Below are 20,373 nucleotides of genomic sequence, written 5' to 3' on the forward strand. Positions count from 1 at the left end.
CAGTCTGACATCACATAACAGGATTCTATATTTGTCACATTCTTGAAAACATACAGCACTACTTAAAATGCAATCAGGAGCCACAAAAGGCTAAGGCATTGCTTCAGCTGATGCTGGAGACGAGCTGCTACATCTACATCTCTGTAGCGTTATCTGGTTGGTAGCAGTACAAAATCATACACTGGGCTCAACATAGCAGCAGTGGTTAATTGCATTGGCCCCCGCAGCAGTACTACCAAGGAAACATGTTGCAGCGAGTGCTCATCTTAAGGTTGCCACTTAAAAGTTAACGTTATTTTTGGGCGCTGAAGATAGTGAGGTTCAGCCTTGAAGTCACTACCGTGACTACAAGTTAGACCGCTAGTACCAGTTTCAAAAGAGGAAGAAAATTTGTCAGCACTCCTAAAGGCACACGGTACGATGCTATGTGGGGCTGAAGGGCGAACCGTGCTTGGAAGATCACTCTCTTGCTGGCTGGCTTGAGCATCCTAAACCTGAAAAAAAAGGACAGAATCTTTACAACTATGCAAACATATTGCTTATTACTTAACCTGCATTCAGATATTCACCCTTACTTGATGCCCATGCTTGACTGTCACTATATGTCACTATAATGATAGGTGCGAAAGTGCCCAAGACACTCGTTGTCTCTCCTTGGGCGCATTTGCATCGGGCTTTATCTCGATCAAATCACGCATGGGCTTCAAGTTAAGGCACATTTCTGAATGCGTGGGTAAGACATAAAAGGTAGCTTATGCCTAAAGTAACCGGTTTTCAGCTTCTCTAAATTAAGTGATTAGGTTAAAATCCCAGAGTATAAATCCACACCTATAGCATCTTTATCATGGAGGCAGATTTAAGGCATCTGCTTAAATAGTACCACTGACAATAAAATTTGTCCTTGCAAGCAGTACAGCATAGCAAAGCTTTATATAATGTACAAAAAGATAGACTGTTGAACACGTGACAGTACATGGCTTGTGCCTACAAGTGATACAAGCACGTAATACTGCACGCTATACACAGGAGCTATGTAAACGTACAGAGGAGCAACAAAGCATGCAAAATATCATGTAGCTCTATTCACAGCCCTTATTACAAAAGATCTCCACCGGCAGACAGAACAAAGGCAATGCATGAACAGTGACTACCTCACAACATCGAGCACCACAATCGAAAACGTGTGCCAGAACCATTGAAACCATTGTGCCATTGTGCACAAAACCTGCGGACCGCGAGAAGCACGTACATTACAAGGAAGACCAGGACGAGTATGAGATGATGAACTGAAACACGGGACAAAGGGAGACAAACAATAACATCGCCTCTATCGCCATTTGTTTTGGGTTGCTATTCAGCTGTTCAAACTAGTCTTATCTATGCACCAGTTGGCTCAGTTTAATACTATTCCGAGAAGAAACACTGCCGACATGCCTTGAAGGGTACCGCTGAAACCGCTGGGCGTTTGCGTTGTGCATCAACTCTTCCGGCCCATGCTAAGTACTCATTACTGGCATAAAAGAGAAGAAAGTACAAAAACAAACCACCGACATACCTTGAAAACCATGTTCCTGCTGACGACCAGACACCACTGCAGACATGGCGAGAGAATAAAAAATGAAGTGTCACAGCATCAGCACCGCAACCTAAAAGTGGTTCGTTGTGAGAACGGAAAGGTTGGCGCTACCTTCTGCAGCCCTTCAGGGAGCACAGCATAGAGCAGCACGGCTCAGCCACAGAGAAAGCTCAGTGCCAACATTGGAACACAAGCCCACACATGCCTGCATATACTTACTTGCTGCGCCATTGCAGTGGCTGCGCTTATGGTGACGTATGACAGGCACGCGACTGTGAGAATAATTGATAATTGGACAATAATGCTGCGTGAAATCTCTTTAAATCATTCAACTTTTCTGACATCCTTATACACCATTTGTCATTTCGTGCAAAATTTGTTGTGGCGTGCTTCCGGCTCCTTGCTTTCGACGCACATGGCTTCCGAGATGAAGTGTCAAGTGTCGGAGGCCACGCAATCACTTCCACACTGGAAGTTTGCCATAGTTAGGGTGGCTACCATAGTTTAAAAAAAGTTTGGTAGTGCTCAACAGTGCCTTGATATAATTTTCATGCAGTTTAGTTCATTCCCAAACATACTGCACCTTGTTTTTTCAATTACTTTTCCAAAGTCGGAAATAAAAAAGTAAATATTTGTAAAAAAAAAAATTTTTTTAATGGGCCGTCTATTACATGATCACTGATGATACCGCGTGATCGTCGCACCATACAGCCTCCAAATGCGCAGCATCGTCCACGTCAAAATCATAGACGCGCGTAGACAAAGCGAAAGAAATCTTTGGGGGGTCTACAATGCACATCTAAAGTATAAACTTTATGGACGTTCCATGGACATTCAAAATTTTGTCTGCTGTACGTCTGATGAACGAACTGAATGGATGTTCATCGGACATCCAAAACATTGGTGCCATTGTACGTTCCTTAGAAGCATGTGAAACTAAGATGTACGGAAGAAACTGGTACATAAGAAGCCAATCAATGAGTTAGCGGTAAGAGGGAAAATAGAGGAATTCCGGATCAAGCTACAGAACAGGTATTCGGCATTAACTCAGGCAGAAGACCTTAGTGTTGAAGCAATGAACGACAATCTTATGGGCATCGTTAAGGAGTGTGCAATAGAAGTCGGTGGTAACTTCATTAGACAGGATACCAGTAAGCTATCGCAGGAGACGAAAGATCTGATTAAGAAACACCAATGTATGACAGCCTCTAACCCTACAGCTAGAATATAAATGGCAGAACTTTCCAAGTTAATCAACAAGCGTAAGACAGCTGACATAAGGAAATATAATACGGATAGAATTGAACATACTCTCAGAAACGGAGGAACCCTAAAAGCAGTGAAGAAACTAGGAATAGGCAAGAATCAGATGTATGCGTTAAGAGACAAAGCCGGCAATATCATTATTAATATGGATGAGATAGTTCAAGTGCCTGAGGAGTTCTATAGAGATTTATACAGTACCAGTGGCACCCCCGACACTAATCGAAGAGAGAATAGTCTAGAGGAAGTTGACATCCCACAAGTAACGCCGGAAGAAGTAAAGAAAAACCTTGGGAGCTATGCAAAGGGGGAAGGTAGCTGGGCAGGGAGATAGGATCTGTCCAATGCTATTCACAGCGTGTTTACAGGAGGTATTCAAAGACCTGGATTGGGAAGAATTGGAGATAAGAGTTAATGGAGAATACCTTAGTAACCTGCGATTCACTGATGATATTGCCTTGCTTAGTAACTCAGGGGGGGACCAATTGCAATGCATGCTCTCTGACCTGGAGAGGCAAAGCAGAAGAGTGGGTCTAGAAATTAATCTAGAAAACTAAAGTAATGTTTAACAGCCTCGGAAGAGAACAGCAGTTTACGATAGGTAGCGAGGCACTGGAAGTGGTAGGGGAATACATCTATACTTAGGGCAGCTAATGACCATGGATCCGGATCATGAGACTAAAATAATCAAAAGAATAAGACTGGGCTGGGGTGCGTTTGACAGGCATTCTCAGATCATGAACAGCAGGTTGCCATTATCCCTCAAAAGAAAAGTGTATCACAGCAGTATCTTACCAGTACTCACCTACGGGGCAGAAACCTGGAGGCTTACGAAAAGGGTTCTACTTAAATCGAGGACGACGCAACGAGCTATGGAAAGAAGAATGATGGGTGTAACGTTAAGGGATAAGAAAAGAGCAGATTGGGTGAGGGAACAAATGCGAGTCAATGACATCTTAGTTGAAATCAAGAAAAAGAAATGGGCAGGACATGTAATGAGGAGGGAAGACAACTGATGGTCATTAAAGGGACACTAAAGTGAAAAATGATTTCTTCTTCATCAGTAAATTACCGTTCTACAACACCAAAAACACCACTCTTACAACGATAAGACGTTTGGTAAGCCAGAAAAAGCGCAAGAACGAAATACGGGTGGCGACGCCTACTTAAGTTCCCGCACCTGGGGGCTGTGACGTCTTGGATTTTGATAGCATCTTCTAGGGCCTACTAATTATATATAGCGGCACATATTGACTACATTGTGTTTTAAAGGAACCAAATATTAAACATGGCAAGTTTTGGGAACCTTTATTCAGCCAACGTGGCCCAAATGCGAAAACATATATTGGTATCCCTGACGTCACGCTGACGTACCGGCGCTGGGGTTTCGGCACGAAATTCAAATACTAATACTTGGACCTTCATTTTCTCATCTAATAATCGAACTATATTTTTGAAATGACTGCCTGCAGGGTTCTCAAAAAATACTTCATTAGTCTAAACTGATTTATTGTTTCGCTTTAGTGTCCCTTTAAGGGTTACGGACTGGATACCAAAAGAAGGGAGCGTAGCAGGGGGTGGCAGAAAGTTAGGTGGGCGGATGAGATTAAGAAATTTGCAGGGACAACATGGCCACAATTAGCACATGACTGGGGTAGATGGAGAAGTATGGGAGAGGCCTTTGCCCTGCAGTGGGCGTAGCCAGGCTGATGATGATGATGATGATGATGATGATGATGAATATGAATGAATGAATGAATGTATCTGGCTACCTGGGATAAGCTGCAGTTGCCGGGAAGCATGAGAAGCAGTCAGGAATCTTTGAATGCTGTCGTGTTCCACTCTTCAAGGCGAAGCTTAAGCGTCCTCCCAATTTTTTTCTAACGTATGTGATAGACATGACCATGCATTATTCTGGAAAGTATCAGGATGGGCACTGAGTTGTGTGCGTGCATGCCTGCTTATGTGGAGGGAGAAGAAGAATGTGCAGGTCTAGGCCGCTGCCTAGGACAATGAACATGCTGAGCTTTTGCTTGTTTGCTTTTAACCTAAAATGCATTTAGAGTGGGACTATGTCCCAGTTCACTTCAGGAAATTAATAAAATAAAGTGCAATTTCACTGTTGTGAGGGTTTAAAGTAACATGGAAGAAATGTTCACAGTGAAGCAAAACAAACTTATGCAGAGTGAAGCCAAACAAACAATGTCTTTATGTTGCCTTGTGTGTTCCATTTGCACTACACTGTACATGATGCCATACTGACTAGCCCATCAGTCTATCCTTTCGAAGGTATGATGTCCGCCAGCTAGTTCATTTCGTTTCATTTCACAGACCACATGCACCACAAGTGTAGGCCTAGTTAGCAGAAATGAGCGTGGAAGCTTTGCACAGCTACAAAAGAAAACCACAAAGAATTAATATGGGCAATAACAGCCACATAAAATTTGGACTCACAGTTCAGCCGGTCCACACGAAGGTAGGTTGGTGGCACATCCTCAGCAAGGGTGCCTGCAGAGCCCCCGCAACTGTTGTTGATTGAAACGTCAGAGAAAGAGGCCAGTTCTTTGCCATCTTCTCGTGAGCGCTGCTGGTGCCTCCGTCGACGAAAGAAGCTGCGCCGGGTTGAAGTGGAGCCCCTTCGCCCAGTGCCCCCTTCCTCCAAGTCTAGCAGACTTCGCTTCATTAGCAGCTCCTCTTCTGCCCTGCGTTGACAAGAGGCAAATTAAAGAATGCGCAATTATGCCACATGTTCTGCTAGTTCTTGTAGTGTGATATAAAGTATGTGCATAGCATGAAGTGCACTTATGATAAATTATCACATCAATGGAATATATTGCCAGCATAGACCTTCAGCATTATAGGATTTAAATCCAATGTCAACATCCCGTTGTGAGTTAAATTACATGCATACATGCTAATACAGCAGACTTCTGTTAATTCAACTGCAGTTAGATTTTTCGGCTAATTCCATCCCAGCTGGAGATCCTGGCCAACACCCATGCATTTCTATGGGCCCAAAATTTAATTATTTCGAACCTAAAATTAGCCTTCACCGGATAATTTGAACTTGACGCACCTGCCTGACCCCTACAACGATTCCAATGGCGACCCCTTTAAGGCAGCGTCTGTATCGGCAGAGCTTAGGGGACATCCAGCCTGCCATAGGAAGATTTTCCAGCAATAACGATACCTCACAATGTCTGATTACGATATTCACCCGATTCTGACACACATCCTTTCTTTTCCCCACGAAAATTGGGCTGAAAATTACCTGTGCAGCCCAATCAGGCCCCGTATTAGAGCCTTACCCATACTTTCTTGCTAAAAAAATTGGATCTGTGTTATATTTCTACTTTGTTTAGAAGCTTTAATGTCATTTCTACATCAGTGTTCTACTTAGGACACATAGAAAGTAAGTGCATATTTGAATTGGGGGAATGTAAGAATCGGGAAACTACTACCCAATGAATCAGTGACGTGTTCTGACGCTTTGGCTGTATCTTGTTTCATTCAACCCACCGGATAATTAGATCAATGTCATTGGTCCTGTCAGGGTTAAATTAACAGAAGTTGACTATACGACAATTTGTTACAACTCCAGCAATATTACAGGAATCTCTATGCACACTTGTAGATTGTAGAACAAACTGTAGATGCATTTAACATAATGAGTTGCCCAAGGTACGTTTTTTTTCCTTTTTAGTTACAGCATAAATCCACCAACCTAATGCATTTTGAGCGCTAACATGTGCATGGTAATGCATCAAATGAAGAACTGTAGCTGTCCATAGTAAGCGAAGGCTACATCAATAAGTATGGTATCCATCTTTAAAACTTATTGTGCGCAAACAAACAGGGACGAAGCATACACTACTACTGATGCTGTACGTCAGTACTGCTCGCGTGATAAGCTGTACCCTTTGAAAATAAAAGAGTATGTAAGGTAACACTACCACACGGATCATTACCAATCTGAGGGTCACTACAGTACATGTACTACAACGGTGCAAGCAAATCTCAAACAGTCAAGATGTGATGATGATGATGATGTGTAGTGTTTAATGGTGCAAGGGCCAGTTATGGCCAAAGAATGCCATGACATATGGTGATGGGTTCTCAATGTATTACGAATGCAGTGGACAGTGAGTTGCAAATGGTGGATACAATGTGGCTGTAAAGAGGCCTAAAACAAGTTGCTGTAAATTGCATAAAATATATGAGTATTAAAATAATGAAAGTGACTCATGATGTGGGCTATGAGTAGAAATGTTCCATTACGAAGAGATGATATGATAAAACGTATGCAACAGCACTAGTGCATCAAGAGCGTCTTTGAAGTCAAGGGCTCAGAGGCACGTGCTGCGACAATTTTTGCACTGCAGCTGCAGCCTGCAAGGCGAGGCAGTGCTACAAATAGCGTGGCCACATAATTTTTATGGTGCTTACATCTGCTAAAAACATTAAGACTGTTCTAAAATCAAAAAGCGGCTCATGGCTCAGAAAGAATACTGGGTGAAGAGGGATGTGCTCACAATATGCGGGATAAAAGTACTTTTACACTGCACTTTTATTTCAGGGCACTGGATAAGGACATGGAGGACTGTAAGAATGTCTCCTCATCTAGCCCATATCAGAGGATCACTTTCTGTAAGGAGGTAAGAGTGTGTCCTATTCGGTCGTTCCAGCGACGCAGGCGGCGCCACGCGGCCCTCCTCCGAAGCAGTCACCCGGTGATAAAAAAACTGCAACGCACTTCGGCGGCTCGGTCTGGCGGTGTGCATGGACCCGCCGATGAGGAAAAAAGGGAATAGTAATCGCATGTGCAGCGTGCCGCAGTGCTCAAACCATGCCGTAGCGAGTGTTCACTGCTAGGGTGTCTTTCAAATATACTTCAGGACAAACGTAACAACCTGAGGCACTGGAACCAGTTACGAAGCTCGTACTACATTTGCATGACACTGAATCGCATACAGAGGTGATCCCACTTGTCTACAGCGACCCAACCGAGCTCTGCGCAAGGAAGAAACAAATTTTAAGGGAGGTACCAAGTTACAAAGAAACCACTGGAAACGCAAGTGGAAAAACGTGAAACACGTTCAGGCACAAGTACTTTGTCCTTAATCAAACAGCTACGCGAAATTTCAGTTCATTTGCTCTGCCGTACGCTGCTCGAGGCTCTAGATGAGTGTGATGACCCCTGTACGTTAGGAGTTTCATAAATTGTTGTATTTTACAGCCGTTTTTTTTTTAGCTTACATTTCAAAATAGTCAGTTTTTTACTGCACAGTATTAATTTCATGAAAACAGGAGCGCTTGAAAAACAACGAACGTCTGTTACCGGCATGTGCTTGCGTTTACTAAGTGTTCGTGAAAACACAAATATATGACTTCATGCCTGGGAGCATCTTCAAGGCTAGTAACGACATACTGACCTTTACAGAGCCTGTACCTTCACATACTGCGGCGTTAACGCAGCGCAGCGGGGCCTTGATTGCACTCGTCTACAGGCAGAGCGATTCGACGCTGACCTCGGTGTCCCTAATTGAATAGTAAGCTGTTGAGCTAGTTGGTTTGACATTATTTTTGCAAAGGGGAGTGCAGAGGCATTGCGGAAAAAGGAACCGTGGACAGGAAAGACGCTCACTTGAAACTAAGTATATTTTCAGAAACAAAACGATTTCACACAACCCAAAAAGGATCGGGAAAAAACACGGCGTTGCCCTTGTCTTCACAGCTCCTCTCAAGCTTTCTCAGTTGTGCGCCCTTGCAAAATGGCCACAAGAAGAACAAGACCTGTGAAAAGAAGCACATGAAACCGCTCGCCTCCTGTGCTACCGAAGTGGTATATAAGATACCACTCGACTGTGGGATAGTTTACATTGGGCAGACGGGACGCTGTCTAAATGACAGGCTAAGAGAACATTCTTCATTTTTAAAGGACCTGAGCAACTCTGCGCACCTTCCTGCACTGCAGGGATTGTGGCTGTAAACCCCTTTTCAATAAAACCGAGATTATAAGCAGATCCAAAGGCAGACTCGAAAGGGAAATCCTTGAGGCCGGTCAGATTCACGCTCATGCGAACCTTTGTATTAGTGCCCCGTCTGATGATGCATCTGATGGATAATAAATTTACGTTCCTCGCCCTTGGCTGAAGTTTCTACGTCACCTCCTCTGTCGCTCTCCCCCCGAAAGTTTTTTTGGAAGGACTTCTGTCAGGCCACTTGCACGTGTCGTTGTTGCTGTCAGCTACACTATAGCTATCATTATTGATGTAGTGATCCATGCCCCGTTGTTAGGCGAATTTTTTATACATACAAAATGTAAAAAATTTCTTTTACAATTATCGATGACAGTGCATGCGCAATAACATTCCTGGTGGTTTGTCTCTGAACATATACTTAGTCATAAGTGAGTGTCTTTCCTGTCCACGTCGCCTTTTTCCGCAATGCTTCTGTGCTCCCCTTTGCAAAAATCGTCTCCAATGGACTTGATGCCGCAGCATATGATGTGATCAGCGTTGAACGTAGCTTCGCCTTCATTTACACACCTTTGCATCTCTTAAGCAAGAGAGAAAGTATGGTTTGCAGTGAAACTAGAGCGCCTGACACGCTTTGCTGCTCGAGATTCACACGCTTGCGAGATCGCCTTATCACCGTTTTGGCAGTCATTTTGACCAACCGTCACGCCGCCTATAGTCGCTGGAATGACCGAATAAGTATGCCCGTTCCTTAGCCTGCATAGAAGCACTTCCTCGTATCTTGTTTTCTGAGATATCCATTTCCCAATTCTTGGTTTGATCACATGTAGCTTACTTGACACTTCCTTATCCCACTGCCTTGGCCAAAATTTCTGCAACTCATGGCGCAAGAAAGGCTTTAGATCTGCAGGAGGGATGGCTATGCTTGTGTTTGTATATTCAAAAACTACTGACGTGCACTTTTGTCTGCCACTACGTTGCCTTTAACGCCTCTATGGCCAGGTACCCAGCATACTATGATGACTTGGTTGTCCTTGAAAGCCGAGCACAGTAAGCTGTAGAGTTCATTATAAACTGAATTCTTGGATTTTTGCAGACTCAGTAGAGCTCTAACGATGCTCAATGAGTCTGTGAACACGATTGCTCTTGTGATACTAATTTTCTTTATGTGTTTAAATGCCGAGAAGATTGCATAAATTTCCGGTGTAAAAATACTTGTACGCAAATTTAGTCCACCACACATTGAAAAACACGGTCCCAGAGCTGCATAAGCGACAGCAGTAAACGATTTGGAAGCATCTGTATAAAATTCAGTACAAGAATACTTATCCCGAAGTTCAAGAAAATATGAATGTATATGTGTCTCAGGTGCCCGTTTTGATATTTCTACAAAGGATATGTCATACTGGATGGTCTGCCACTCCCAAGGCGATGGAAGCCTAGCAGGAGCCACTATGACATTCTCTAGAACGGGGACATCTGTTTCTTCTGACAGTGCTCCCAATCGGAGGGACAGAGGAGGCCTAGTGACTGGGCAGTTATGGAATACCCTGGCCATGGACAAGTCATGAATAATGGAATGACATGGATGATCCACAGCTGATTTTACCTTTAGGGCATAGGAAAAGCTTAAATATGTCCTTTGGAAGTATAGAGACCATTTGGTAGATTTGATGTACAGGCTATGCACAGGACTAGTCCTGAAGGCGCCTGTAGCAAGGCAGATGCCTAAGTGGTGGGTAGGATCTAACATTTTCAAAGCACTAGGCCTAGCAGAATTATAGACTATTGCTCTGTAGTCACGACATGATAATATTAGACTTTTGTACAAGCTTATAAGGCATCTCCTGTTGCTCCCCCAGGATGTGCATGACAAGAGCTTCAGCAGATTCATAGTCTTGAGGCACTTTGCTCTAAGATACTTCAGGTGCGGGACAAAAGTTGACTTGTAGCCTAAAATGATACCTAAATATTTATGTTCACGGCTTACGGATAGTCATTCTCCGTCGAGATCTATAACGGAGTCCGGCAGTATACCTCTCTTGTTAAAGAAGAAGATTCACATACTTTTTTGAGGGTTTAGTTTAAAACCGTTCTCGTCCGCCTACTTAGACAACTTGTTTAAGCCAAGCTGTACTTGTCACTCGCAGATACTTAGATTACATAATTTGTAACCTATCTGGATGTCATCTACATATGCAGAGTAAAAACATGCTACATGGTATGACAGTGTGGCACAAGTTCATTTTGACAATAGATAGAGTGCAGCTCAGCACACCACCTTGTGGAACACCAGTCTCCTGGGTAAGAGTACAAGTCAGAATGTTACCAACTCTTAACACGGAAAGCTCAATAAAAGAAGTAACTCCGAATCCCGTTCAGTAAGGTGCCTCAGACTCCCATTTCAGACAGATCACGCAGGATTCCAAAGTGCCAAGTCGTGTCGTACGCCTTCTCCATATCCAAAAATACTGACAAGAAAAACTGTTTGTGGACAAAAGCATCAAAGATATCTGTTTCGATGTGGACAAGATGATCTGTTGTGGATCTACTTTCCCTAAAACCATACTACAGTAAAACCTCGTTTGCGACGACATTTTGCCAGCAGCTGTGGCGGCGAGCGGACACGCGTCTAATCGAGGATTTTCTACTGTCGTTACAGTGCGCAGTTGTCGCATCGTGTTGAAGTTATCAGCAGCCCGGAACTCCACTACGCCGCACACTGCACGTGTGCAAATTGGATTTCCAGCGTACCAAGGCCCGCCCCACCTACCGATCCTGCTGCTGGTATCTGCTTACTGCAGATAGCCACGTTACGACAACAGAAGTGGAAGGCGCTGCCGTTGCCTACAAATATAGGCATCGCATCGCTGCAATGAGCTCCTCATTTGGCAGCAGCAGTGGCGGTGAGCGGACATGCATCTAATCGAGGATTTTCTACTGTCGTTACAGGTTGGTTTTTGCCGTCCCTGTTTTAGTTAGCCGCCTAAGGACAGTCTGCCAATGCTGCTGCCTATTGCTCTAGTTTCTTGTCGATATTGTTCACTTGTTACCGCATCACTTGAACCAACTACCCTCTAGTACATCCGACAGAATGTCTAACTCTGCTTGTGACGAATGTGATGTGGCCGTTAAGGTACATAATGACTATCTGCTTTGCTGCGAATGCTCGGGACATTTTCACATCAGTCATAATTGTTTGGGAGTAACCAAGAAAAAATTTCGGTCCAATGATGTTGAATTTAGGAAATCCTGGCGCTGCCCTTCGTGCCGCAATATTAAGGCCAGCTCCGCCGTTTGTAAGGTGCAGGATGTTTCAATCGCCCCCACCCCCCCATGCTCCTGGAAATCAACAAAAAACTTGACAAGCTGCTCCCACTCAAGCAAACTGTTGGTGAAATCGAGGCATCAGTAAAGCTGCTATCGGAGAAGTACGATGATGACCTTGTGAACCCTGCCAAGCATAATGGCGAAATAAAGGCGCTCGCTGCCAAAGTGACTAAAATTGAGGCCTCGTGCGCTAGCACTGAAGTACAGGCCTTCCACGCCACGGTTAACGACCTGGAATATCACAGTCGAAAGCTTAACCTCGAAACTCATGGCATCAAGCAAGACAAAGACGAATCGCAGAGGATTCCAAAACACCAAGTTGTGTCGTATGCCTTCTTCCTATCTAAAAATACTGACAAGAAAAACTGTTTGTGCACAAAGGCATCACAGATATTTATCTCGATGCAGACAAGGTGATCTGTTGTGGATCTACCTTGCCTAAAACTGCACTGTAAGGCATCGAGTATTTTGTTACTTTCGAGAAAATGGATGAGGTGCCGGTTAACCATTTTCTCAAAGCGTTTGCATAGACAACTTGTCAGAGCTATAGGCCTATAACTATTGGGTGAGGAAGGGTCCTTGCCCTCTTTGAGAATAGGGATTATGATTGCTTCTTTGTAAGCGGAAAGAATGTAGCACACAGCGCACAGAACATGGAGTTAAAAACCGACAGAAGTAAATTATGGGTTTCAGGGTGTAAGTACTTTAAAATTTCATACATTATTCTGTCACTTCCTGGAGAGGACATGTTACAACAATTCAGTGAGGCCTGGAACTCTGCCATGCTAAATGGACAATTGTATACTTCATTGGATGTGCCTTTCTGACTCAGGGGCAGGCGCTCTGCTTGTCGCTGGTATTTTAGGAATGTATCTGGGTAATGAGATGTACTGGAAATGTGTTAGAAATGTGCTCATAGACAATTGACTTGATCCTCAAGAGTATCTCCCTGTGGTAGAGGATGAGTTTCACTGCCTTTTATTTTGTTCACCCTGCTCCAGGCTTTTCATTCATCTGTATATATGTATTTTTCCCAACTTTCCCTTTTATCATGGCGGCATGTTCTTCTATCTTGTGACTTAATTGCCTTGAAGTTAATTATGTTGTTGGTGGTTGGACAGTTGTGAAGTTGATTCCAAGTCTTGTTTTGCTTTTTCCGAGTTTCCCTGCACTCCTCATTCCACCATGGAATACATCGTTTCAAAGGCGACCCATATGTTTGAGGAATACATACTGATGCAGCATCAATAACAAACACTGTTATGTATGCTACTGCGTCGTCTAGACTAAGTACAGTGAAATCTCGATATAACGAATTTCGGGGGACTGTGGTAAATTGTTCGTTATTCTGAAAGATTGTTATAATGAAAGCCCCAAAATTAACCATTCCATCCATCAACAAATCAGTTCAAGTTGTCACCATACAAGCTATCCCTGAAAACATCGCCGTTGGCTCTCGGCACATGCTCTTGCTATTTTCCATAGATTCCGCCACCATGCACCACCAAAGCAACATATAATAAGAGTGATGCGTGCAAAACAGACGCTGATGCCGAGAAAACTACTGACAAAAAGGTAGCTCCATGTCCCCTCCAAAGCACAATGTTTCTTGCTTGTTTGTTTTCACATTTCTTGTCGTGGACACTGCAACTGTCTCGCTTGAGGCAGATGCCTGAACTATAACTATATAACTATAGGCATCTGTTATAACTATATAACAGATGCCTGAGCTATATATAAACAACACCGTCTGGAAAGTGCAAAGTGCGACCGTGTGGCATCCCCGTGAGTACAGAGGTTACATTTCACCGCGTGTGTAGCTAGTATGGCCGCAGAAAGAAGGAAGATATGCACCTCCGTTGCTAGGCAACACTTTTCTGGGCAGAGTATGCGCACGCAAAACCTGATGCGTCGTTACCTCTGCTCACCCAGATTCTTTTTTTCGCTGGCACCGCCTCAGGTTTTTCGAACCCATGCGCCATGACGTCCGCTCTCTGCACCTTGTCGTCTGCTAGCCTACTCTTTCGGCTGCCGTGAAAAATACACAGCAATCTAAGAATCTTCAGATTTCTGAATATTAGTTTGTGGTACTGAGGTGTTGTTAACATCGCAGGGAAACTGAATACTGAACATTATTCTGGAGAGCTCGGTGTTCTGAAGTTCGTAGTATTGAAATATTTTTACACTGAAACCTTAAGAAGTCAGCAGGAGATTTCTGAAAAGTTTGTTAATCTGAAAAGTTTGTTAATATGGTATTCGTAGTAATGAGGTTTCACTGTAGATGAATATCACACCAGGGTAAGTGTGTTAGTTTGCAAAACGTCGTCCAGTCTGCTGAATCGACATTCTATCGAGGAACGTGTGTAGAGCACTCAGCCTGTTTTGTAAAGTTTAAAGTGATGGGGAAGTGATCACTTCCATATGAGTTATTAATCTCATCCCACTCCAGATATGGCATAATTGTAATGGACGCTATGCTTAGGTCTATGAAAGAAAATGTTTTGTGCGTGGAGCTGTACAATGTTGGTTCTTTTTTGTTAAGCAAGGAGGCACTTGAGGAGAATAGGAAGTTTTCTATTATCCCTCCTCTCGCATCATAGCGAGAGTTGCCCCGCAGTGTATTATGCGTGTTTAGACCACTGACAACTATTAAGGGTGATGGGGCTCATCAATAAAGCTTTGAAATGTTGTTCTAGAGAGTTGATAGCTTGCGGGGGGGATGCATATAGATGTGATGGTGACTATTTTATTGAATAGCACTACTCCGATAGCAACTGCCGATAGCAATTGCCGATAGCAACAGGCATTGCTTTTTACAGTTGCCAAGAGGCAACGCCTCTGTCGACTACTAAAGCTACACTGCCGGATGATGAAACAGCGCCATCTCTATCTTTCCAGAAAATAGCATATTGTTGGAGAAAGTTTGAGTAGATTTAAGATGTGTCTCCTGAACACACAGCCCCTTTGGATTGTATCTGTGTAGTTCATTAATGTCAACGAGGCTGTGGATAAGACCTCTCAAGTTCCAATGTAATATTTGTGTACCCATACTGTCTGTATTTTTGTGCTGTGTATCAAGAGGAGTCAAGTTGGCTTACGGAGCCCTTTCAGGCCTCATGATCTAGGCTTTGCCTTCCTTGGAGCAGTCACGAGAATCACGCAACTCCTGAGGTGCTGGATGTGCCATCTGGCTTGGGGTTGTGTCCATCGACTCCTGTGAGCCACTGGACTTCTGCTCACATGAGAGGGGTGTTTTCAGGGTGGGCCTCGCATGAAGAAATGAAACTTTCAATGCCACCAATCCAGAATTCGAAGGGCCTTCCTTCAGGGACCGTGCTGCTGTCGCCGGAGGGGCTGGGGGCACGGCCGCGGCCACACTCTATCTGGACCGGGCAGATGTCAGAGTCTGCTGCGGGGTTGCCCCCTTACGCGCCGCATCAGCATACCTTGTGATACGAAGAAATTATATGTGCTTTCGCGCTTCCTAGAAGGAAATGTTTTCCTTTACTTTGAGTGTGATTATGTCTTTTTGTTTCTGCCACATTAGGGCAAGCTTTAGAGTAAGCTGCGTGTCCACCATCACAGTTTGGACAGTGGAGTGCGCCATAACGGTCATCTGAAAAATGATCGTGGACACCGCAGTTCGCACAGGTTTGTCGGCACCGGCAGCTTTATGAACTGTGGCCATACCTCTGACACTTGAAACATCACCCAAGGTTTGGGATGTATGGCCAGACTCGGACTTTCGTGTATCCTGTTTCTAATGTTTCCAGCAGCACACTGGACACAAAGGCAACGATCAGATGCTTAGATGGAATTTCTTTGCTTTCTTCTTTGATGATGATTATTTTTACTATGGTAACATTCTGTTCCTTCCAGCCCACTAGGAGCTCTTCCTTGATCAGATTCAACAGATCATCATCAGAAATCACTCTTCTGCTTGTATTCATGGATTGATGAGGAGTTACTGTGAGGTTCCCACCACTGAATAAGACCAGATTTGGGAGCTTGTCATGTTGTTAATCGCAGATCTCAAGCAGACGGTGGTCACTCGCTCTCTTGTAACTTTGTAGCAGAGACCAATTGTTTCGATGAAACTTTACGCAATGGTGAAAGGTGAAATCATTCTGTCTTTTCAGGGTTTTCACTATGTGTGATGTGAAATCGTGGGAAGTTTTCTTTGTGTTGGCTAAAAAACTGCAACATTTCTTGGGTGCACCTTCTTTTGGTAAGGGGCGATCAGGCAGAGAGGGGAAGGAAGATAAATCCATAAATAGTTGCTCAATTTCAGTGGCTATGCCAGCCACCCACCACAGAGGCAAACAAGGGGACGCTACAAGAACCAAAGGAAACGCAGATGCCAGCTGTACATAGCTACTATAACCTAACATAATAAACCCAAGGTTGGATAAACTACACCAAGTTAACCCTTGCTGCCTGGAAAATTCAAAGTAAAACGAAGTGAAGACAAGACAGGAGAGATGGAAAGTGAGAGAGAAAGACGAAGGTTGGAGGGAGAGAGAGACAGGAAAAGGCAACAACCGATTTACCCCGGCTGGGTCAGTCCGGGGGTGCCGTCTACATGAAGCCGAGGCCAAAGGGGCGTGTTGCCTCCGCTGAGGAACCAAAAAGGTCCAAACTCCGGCATCGACTCGGCCCCCAGGATCCCCTTCTCCCCGGACATTGCTAAGCCACACACGGTTAAGCGCGGGAGGGTCCGACCCTCATGTGCTCAAGTCCATGGTGTCGCCATGCACCTAATGCTTGCTGACGCAAACATCCCTGTGGGGACAGTCAAGAAGTAAATGCATGGTGGCAACTACGCACATGTTTGCAAGAATACTTCTGTTTTGGAACAAAGTACCATTTGAGAGGTGCTGCCACCTGCTGCGAGTTGTTTTCAATTATCCTTAGGCCTCCTAGCTCCTGCCAGAACTCTTCACTTTACATTCGGTAGCAATAAGTACTCACACTTTACCTTCTCTGCTGTTGTGCATTTGTGGCAGCACACATGCTCTAATTTACGTTATGGTCGTGCATGCCCTTTCCATAAATGGGCTCATGAAAAATTGTTTCTATCTTAAATTATGGGGTTTACGTACCAAAACCACTTTCTGATAATGAGGCATGCCGTAGTGGGAAACTCCGGAAATTTTGACCACCTGGGGTTCTTTAACGTGCACCTAAATCTAAGCACACGGGTGTTTTCGCATTTCGCCCCCATCGAAATGCGGCCGCCGTGGCCGGCATTCGATCCCGCGACCTCGTGCTCAGCAGCCTAACACCATAGCCACTGAGCAACCACGGTGGGTTATTTCTATCTAATTTTCTATCTAATTTCTGATGCAATAATGTGCTGCCGTGATATACTTCCTCATTTTGCTCTCTCACAGGCATGAAGTACTGTTTACAGGCAGGTGCTTGCATACATGATACTGTCACAAATGCTTTTTCTTTTTTTTCTCAGGACCTACAAAAGCTGACAGAGAATTTCTGAAGGACCAGTGCTTAATTGAGGCACACAGAAAAGAGTGACACACACATTGCACTTATTAGCAATTGTACATGTGTTTAGCTCTTTTCTGTGTGCTTCGTCTAAGCGCTGGTCGTCCAGAATTTGAACTATGCTACACCAACCTGCCCAAGTTTCTGCCCTACTGATAGACCAATTGTTACTTAAAGCTTCTCAATCACCTGGTTTTTCAGACGGGCGTGCAACTACTGAGTTTATTTGCAGTTGCTCACATGTACACTTTACTTTCACTACAGCCATGTGTATCGATTGTTTCATAGCTACCTTGAAGGTAGAAACAGGCTGAGTGGATTCTGCTATGTTTGTAGAAAAATATTCACAGCAGTGCATCCATATAGTATACAGTAATCAACCACATACACTCTAAAAAACAAAAACAAAAAAAAATGTATCACTCTAATGTCACTTTTAAAAATGTTTTGTAAGATTTTCCTTGAATTGGGTGGTTCTGAAGATTTTAAACCTGCAATATGAATATGAATACTGAGGAAGCACATTTAGCAGAGATAACCTATCCTGAAACGGCTAACAAAAGCAAGTCTCAACAGTAAAGAAGCTTAAAATGAAAAAATTAAATTCTAGGGTTTTACGTGTCAAAACTATGATATGATTATAAGGCTCACCATAGTTGGGAACTCCAGATTAATTCTGACAAGCTGGGGTTCTTCAACATGCACCCAATGCACAAGTACACAGGCATTCTTGCATTTCGCCCTCATCGAAATGCGGCCACCGCGGCCTGGATTTAATCCCACACCTCTCGGGCTTAACAGCGCAATGCCAAAGCCATTACACCACTACGCCGGGTAATCAAAACCTTATGGCGACTCTTTCCTCATTACTTCTTTCAATCTAAGTAGTGGGGGAGTGTCTTATACCAAGGTGGTGACAAAATGAGGGAGCTGCTTTGTCCAAAACTGTATGTAGCACAGTTATGAATTCAAAGGTAATAGTTAAAAAGAGAAACTCTGCTATTGTCTAACAACATAAAATAACAAACTGGCAATCAACTACATGTTGAACAATCCCATAACAAATACAGTCGAATTTCGATAATTTGAACCCAAAGGGTCCAGAAAATTTGTTCGAATTAAAGGAAGCTAATTAATGGAGGACTTACCTGCAGTGACGCACGTGCACTAAGCTAGCACATGAGCGGGAAGTTCCGCAAGGTTTATTCACACACATTAACAATTTACAGTCAGTTATTAGGCATATCGGTGCTCGTACTGTGATAGGAGGCAGCGGGTGCACACGTGTATAATAAAAGGAAACATATGTCCCATGACAATTGCCCCTTCAAACTTTTGGTAGACTTCACCGCGTAATACTGCTGCATTGGGGCGAAGTTGATTTTTGGGAACCGGCATTATGCAACGCGCTGTGCTTTCCGTGCTCCGAAGACATTGGCGAGGATTACAAAGGTGGAGTCGGTGCTCTTGCTAACAGCATCGAATTGTTTCAATTACAAACACAGCACCGAACAGCAAGAGGCTTGGTAGCGAACGTTGGTCTAGCGTTGCCGCAGTGTGGCCACGGCTGCCAGCGGATCTGCGCACGAGAGCGCTGGCTCGAGGCAGCGCGATAATCAAGATCGCGGTAGTGGTGGATTCAATTAATGCCCTTTCGGACCTGCGGTCATGGCAAAATGCCTGGAAAGACGGACGGCAAAGGTTTTTTGCATCCGAAATTTCAGACGTTGTTATACATTGACACTATGGGGTAAATGGCGTTGCTGCATCACTAACAGAAGTCACTAACCCGTCACTAACAAAAGTAATCAGTGATGCGCACCTGCACACGCCTGCACACAAATTTCCGCCACAGTTTTTTCTTTTTCTTTTTTTTCTTTTTTTTTTTTGTTTCTTCGCGCGCGGCGTTGAGGAGTCTCTCCTAAGCTCTTCCTCTATGGTGGGTTTAGAGGAATGCTGGTCGGAGGCACCGCCGCATGCTGTGGCGCATTGCTGAGAGCATTGTCTGAGCACAGTATGTTCTAATTAACTGTCTCAAGTTTTTGCGTATTTGTATAACCGAGCTTTTTCGCCCTTAGGATACACATAACTTTGACGGGACCACAGCATCAGTTCGAATAAACCGAATGTTCGAATTAGGTGTGTTCGAATGAACGAGGTTCGACATTAATTTAAAGGAGATGGGGAATGGACAAAGTAGCTTACTTGTACTTGCTCGGGATGAAGCCACACTTCAGCTTCTGCCCATCCTGATCGAGGATCCACGCTCGCCATTGGCCAGGCACCCCTTTGTACATAGTATTGTCCACATACAGAATGTCGTCCTTGTGAAAGGCCAGCGAGCCATCTATTGAGGCCCGGTCAAACAGGGCTTTCACATAGAAGGAGTCACCAGGCTGTTCCTGAATCTCGGCAAACCCTGCAGGTCACCACGCGTTGGTCACATCATGGGCAGAGTTGCTCCTGTATATCTCCAAGATGGCTCTGACACTTACTTTTTGAAAACATGCAGACACTTATCTATGCACACCTAGATGGAAGTGGAAATCTAGGCAATCTTGAGCATTATTTGCAATAATCAATAGGTGAGAACATGATCACGTTATGTAAAGAAAGCGCGTGTGGTTTGCACTATTAGTAATGAAAAATGTAAAATCTTTGTCTAAGAGGAATACACATAGAAATTCCACAACACACTATACTCATGAATTTTGCCAATTA

At 44.0% G+C, this 20,373-nt stretch overlaps 1 protein-coding gene across 4 annotated transcripts in view; it reads right to left on the reverse strand.

Moving 5' to 3' along the window:
- Dlg5 (MAGUK family member discs large 5) overlaps positions 1-20,373 on the reverse strand; it is a 170,935-nt gene that overhangs the window by 48,374 nt on the left and 102,188 nt on the right. For all 4 annotated transcript variants that reach the window (XM_075697693.1, XM_075697685.1, XM_075697701.1 and 1 more), the window contains 2 exons: positions 19,858-20,071; positions 5,294-5,541 (listed from right to left, as the gene is read on the reverse strand). In XM_075697693.1, coding sequence (XP_075553808.1) covers positions 5,294-5,541; positions 19,858-20,071 — 462 coding nt within the window. The remainder of the gene's footprint in view (positions 1-5,293; positions 5,542-19,857; positions 20,072-20,373) is intronic.

The sequence above is a fragment of the Dermacentor variabilis genome, chromosome 1 (assembly GCF_050947875.1).
Source record: "Dermacentor variabilis isolate Ectoservices chromosome 1, ASM5094787v1, whole genome shotgun sequence".
In the NCBI taxonomy this organism is placed as follows: Eukaryota; Metazoa; Arthropoda; class Arachnida; order Ixodida; family Ixodidae; genus Dermacentor; species Dermacentor variabilis.